This window comes from Rhagoletis pomonella, unplaced genomic scaffold (genome assembly GCF_013731165.1).
Source record: "Rhagoletis pomonella isolate Grant_MI unplaced genomic scaffold, Rhpom_1.0 Rhpom_scaffold_01718, whole genome shotgun sequence".
Lineage (NCBI taxonomy): Eukaryota > Metazoa > Arthropoda > Insecta > Diptera > Tephritidae > Rhagoletis > Rhagoletis pomonella.
In genome coordinates this window covers 1-5,242 of record NW_023460272.1, presented here as the reverse complement: position 1 = coordinate 5,242, position 5,242 = coordinate 1, and the positions used below count along the sequence as shown (strand labels likewise).

At 38.0% G+C, this 5,242-nt stretch overlaps 1 protein-coding gene across 1 annotated transcript; it reads left to right on the top strand.

Moving 5' to 3' along the window:
* Positions 1-1,768: 1,768 nt before the first annotated feature.
* Positions 1,769-5,235, top strand: LOC118752657 (26S proteasome non-ATPase regulatory subunit 1-like; the record flags this gene model as incomplete). Its single annotated transcript, XM_036487539.1, has 4 exons — positions 1,769-1,955; positions 2,215-3,183; positions 3,609-4,916; positions 4,981-5,235. Coding segments are annotated over exons 2-4 (2,518 nt in total), but the record flags the coding sequence as incomplete, so codon positions are not given.
* Between the last annotated feature and the right edge of the window lie 7 nt (positions 5,236-5,242).

Genomic DNA, 5,242 nt, shown 5'->3' with positions numbered 1-5,242 from the left:
TGTGGTTTCAACAAGATGGCGCTACATGCCACACAGCTCGCGATTCTATGGCCATTTTGAGGGAAAACTTCGGAGAACAATTCATCTCAAGAAATGGACCGGTAAGTTGGCCACCAAGATCATGCGATTTGACGCCTTTAGACTATTTTTTGTGGGGCTACGTCAAGTCTAAAGTCTACAGAAATAAGCCAGCAACTATTCCAGCTTTGGAAGACAACATTTCCGAAGAAATTCGGGCTATTCCGGCCGAAATGCTCGAAAAAGTTGCCCAAAATTGGACTTTCCGAATGGACCACCTAAGACGCAGCCGCGGTCAACATTTAAATGAAATTATCTTCAAAAAGTAAATGTCATGGACCAATCTAACGTTTCAAATAAAGAACCGATGAGATTTTGCAAATTTTATGCGTTTTTTTTTAAAAAAAAGGTATCAAGCTCTTAAAAAATCACCCGTTAAATTTCATTTTCCTTTCCTCTTAAGTCAGCGGTATAAAGTGTCAAGTGATATCCGTTTCCGTCGGAGCCAACTGCAAATGTGGAGTTGCCATATGTACATATATGCACGTTTTAGGGCCAATTTCACAGTGCGTAGTTAACTCAGAATCGCCAGTTAACTATAGATTTTTGTACTGAAAATCTCTAGTTAACTGCCGTTTCTGAGTTAACTACGCACTATGAAATTGGCCCTTAATGATTATTTATTGGATATCTAAGTATTTATCAGAAAAATCTTAACATTTCCTATATATTACGGTATATTTACATCGTAAAATTTTTAGTATGGCATTATTGAGGCGGAGTTAAGAAATTTAATTAAAAACGGCATATACACTTAAAAAGGTCTTAGGTTTATCTTAATCTTTTTAATATTTTCATCTTATCGTTGTTGGTGGGTACATAAAAGTAATGTGTAGTAAAGTTTATCCTTATGGCTCAGAATAATTTGCATTCAACTTTTGAAAGAAGTTAATTTGTTCCTTATTAATTTTGCATTAATACAGCAACGCTAGACATTCTGCCAACAATAACACACTGAACATACCCCATGGTGCTTATGACAACGGAGCAGGGCTGTCAATTTCCTAAATTATTACCAAACTTGGTAGAAAAAAAGTGTGATTTGGTAAAAAGGTAAATTTTTCTCTTTGTTGTAGATTTTTGTTAAAGTATTTTGATTGAAAAAAAACAAACTAAATTTTAGTTCCTGCTGTATTTTTTGTAGTTGTATTTATACTATAAAGTCCTTTCTACTTTATTGCATTAATTTTCCAACGCTTTAATGCATACTTTTAATATACATATGTACATACGATATATGTGTATGTATATGTATAAAAAGGCGAACATATCGTGCTCTATTCAAAACTAATTATACTGGAATGTTGAGGAGCTTTTTATTGAATAAACATTTTAAATGATTCTTCAAATAAAAAATTGAGAGATATGTAATTACACGCTATGATTGTTCGCAAAAACATTGAAACAAATCAGCGGCAGTTTTATAAATGGCAATTGTTAAATAAAAAAAACACAAACGGCCGGCGACAAAAATACCTTAATAAACGATTTTAATTTTTATTGAAACTAAACAAATAGAACAAAAAAAGTTTTTATTCTCTGTAAGAATGTATACTCTGTAGACTAACTGAATTGTAATAAATAAATAAAATAAAATAAAAGAAACTAAAAAAAAGTAATTGGGAGATATTTGCTAGATTCGCTAGATTTTTCTCAAGTGGATGGTAAGTATTTTTTTGATGCAGTAGCAACCCTGCATGGGAGCAGCCAGTTTGACAGAAGTGATTTGCAGTTTTGGATTTTTCTATTGCATTTTGTTAGTCGGGGTGAAAAACGCTAAAAGTTTAAGATTATTGTTTGAAAAATAAGTGAATTCGGTATTTGAACAATAAAAAGCAACGTCTAAGTGGAAAATTTTGTTGTTTGAAGCTGTTTAGGTATGAATATAATATAAACAGGCTTTTAACATTTGGTATCTGTGATTTGGTAAATAGTGCACCGTTGTCTGCAGCTACACATATAGAGTAGTAAAGTTTTAGGAACAAATCGTTTTATCATTAATTATAAATTTATTTAAAGTATTATATATCGTTTACCTTAAAATCAAGAACGAATGCATTTCTCTAACTTTTCACTGACTCTAACTAAATTAAACATAACCTAAAAATTGTTTTCTTTGTCATTTATCAATTACAGTGACCATTACCACAATGACGTTAACGTCCGCCGCTGGTATCATCTCCTTGCTAGATGAGCCCATGCCCGATTTAAAGGTATTCGCTCTGAAGAAACTAGACCACATTGTGGATGAGTTTTGGCCAGAGATCTCTGAATCCATCGAAAAAATTGAAATGTTGCATGAAGATCGTTCATTTCCTGAAAATAAATTGGCTGGCATGGTAGCATCTAAAGTGTTTTATCATTTGGGATCATTTGAAGACGCACTAACCTATGCACTGGGTGCTGGCGATTTGTTCGACGTAAATGCACGTAACGAATACACCGAAACTATAATAGCCAAGTGCATTGATTTCTACATTGCTCAACGCATTGCTTTCATTGAAAATCCGAAGGAAGCAAAGGCAGTTGATACACGTTTGGAAGCAATTGTTAACCGCATGATCCAGCGTTGTTTGGATGACGGCCAATATCGTCAGGCATTAGGCATCGCCTTGGAAACGCGTCGTATGGATATATTTGAACAGTCCATTATGAAATCGGATGAAGTTAGTGGCATGTTGGCTTATGCCTACAATGTGACTATGTCCTTGATTCAGAATCGTGGTTTCCGTAATGAAGTATTGCGTTGTTTGGTTGGCTTATATCGAGACTTGGGTGTGCCAGACTACGTTAACATGTGTCAATGTTTAATATTTTTGGAGGACCCACTTGCAGTGGCCGAAGTTCTAGATAAATTAACTCGTTCTTCGATTGAAGGAAATAATTTAATGGCATACCAGATTGCTTTTGATTTATATGAATCGGCTACACAAGAATTTTTAGGTAAAGTTCTTCAAGCTCTTAAAGAAACAGCACCCATTCCAACAGCATTGCCGTCGACCTTCAAACCACAAGGCACAAACGAATCTACCAGTGACGAGGCATCGAAATCACCTACCGATGAAAAACCTAAGCCCACAGAAGATTCATCTGGAGATGCTGAGGGTAAATATTACAATTAATTTTTAATTGACCGTCTTTTAAGACCTATAACAAATCCTGCCAATTACATTGTTTGCTTATTTAATTGCTTTTTTCCTATGTATTTATATATCTGTGTTCGTACCGAATATTAGCTTATGACGAAAGGCTGGCTTTAGTATAATGCAGCATTTGCAGCACACGATTGCGAATGACTCACTGCCGCCGAGCCGTTGAAAAACTTTTGACAAATAAACGCGCAAGAAATAGTTCCGATACCATCAAATCAATGTTCTTATTAAGTAAAAGAAATGCCGCATTCTACTAAAGCGAGCTTCCCGGCATAAGCTACTATTCCAAAAGAACACAAAGGTACTCATTCATGTACACTCATATTCATTAATTTATCTATACCTATAACACAAATTCCCATCGATTTCGTTTAATAGGTGATACTAAAATTGAGAGGACTATCGATTCATTGAACGACTCAGAGAAGGCTCACCAGAAAAATATTGAAAAGCTCATTTCTATTTTGTCCGGCGAAATAACCATTGATCTTCAACTGCAGTTCTTAATCCGCAGTAATCATGCTGACCTGCAAATTCTGCGAGGCACAAAAGAAGCAGTGCGTGTATCTATTTGTCACACTGCTACTGTAATTGCAAACGCATTCATGCATGCTGGTACAACATCGGATCAATTTTTACGCGATAATCTGGATTGGCTGGCGCGAGCCACAAACTGGGCAAAATTGACTGCCACTGCTTCCTTGGGTGTTATCCACCGCGGACACGAGAAAGACTCTTTGGGTCTTATGCAAAGTTACTTACCAAAAGAGACCGGACCTAGCTCGGGCTATTCTGAAGGAGGTGGCCTATATGCCCTAGGTCTGATTCACGCCAATCATGGTGCCAACATCATCGACTATCTTTTGCAGCAGTTGAAGGATGCTCAAAACGAGAATGTACGTCATGGCGGCTGCTTGGGATTAGGTTTAGCGGCAATGGGCACTCATCGTCAAGACTTATATGAGCAACTCAAGTTCAATTTGTACCAAGATGATGCTGTTACTGGCGAAGCCGCCGGCATTGCCATGGGTATGGTTATGTTGGGCTCTAAAAATGCACAAGCAATCGAGGATATGGTGTCTTATGCCCAGGAAACACAGCACGAGAAAATTCTACGTGGATTAGCTGTTGGTATTTCATTGACTATGTTTGCCCGCCTTGAAGAAGCCGATCCTTTGGTTACCAGTTTATCCACTGACAAAGATCCTGTTCTACGACGCTCTGGCATGTACACCATTGCTATGGCTTACAACGGTTCTGGTAGCAACAAAGCTATCCGCAGACTTTTGCATGTCGCAGTTTCCGATGTAAACGATGATGTACGGCGGGCTGCGGTTACCGCAATTGGTTTCATACTTTTCCGTACACCTGAACAATGTCCCTCCGTTGTAAGCTTACTCGCTGAGTCTTACAATCCACACGTTCGCTATGGCGCGGCTATGGCTTTGGGTATTGCCTGTGCTGGCACAGGTCTACGCGAGGCAATCGCTCTCCTGGAACCCATGGTTAAATTTGATCCGGTGAATTTTGTGCGCCAAGGTGCGCTCATTGCCTCTGCTATGATTATAATACAACATACTGACCAAACATGCCCGAAAACGACTTTCTTCCGTCAACTTTATGCCGAAGTGATTAGCAATAAACACGAAGATGTAATGGCAAAGTTTGGAGCCATCCTCGCCCAGGGTAAGTAAAAGTCAAGATTTCTTGGTTATTTTAATAACAAAGTTATGATAATTCTATTCCGTAGGTATAATTGATGGGGGTGGGCGCAATGCTACACTTTCCTTGCAATCACGCACTGGGCACACAAATTTGCAAGCCGTTGTAGGAATGCTCGTATTCACCCAGTACTGGTATTGGTTCCCATTGGCACATTCGCTTTCATTGGCATTTACTCCAACTTGCGTTATTGGTTTGAACTCTGATCTGAAGATGCCAAAGATGGAGTTTAAATCCGCAGCCAAACCATCTCTCTATGCTTATCCAGCACCGTTGGAAGAAAAGAAATC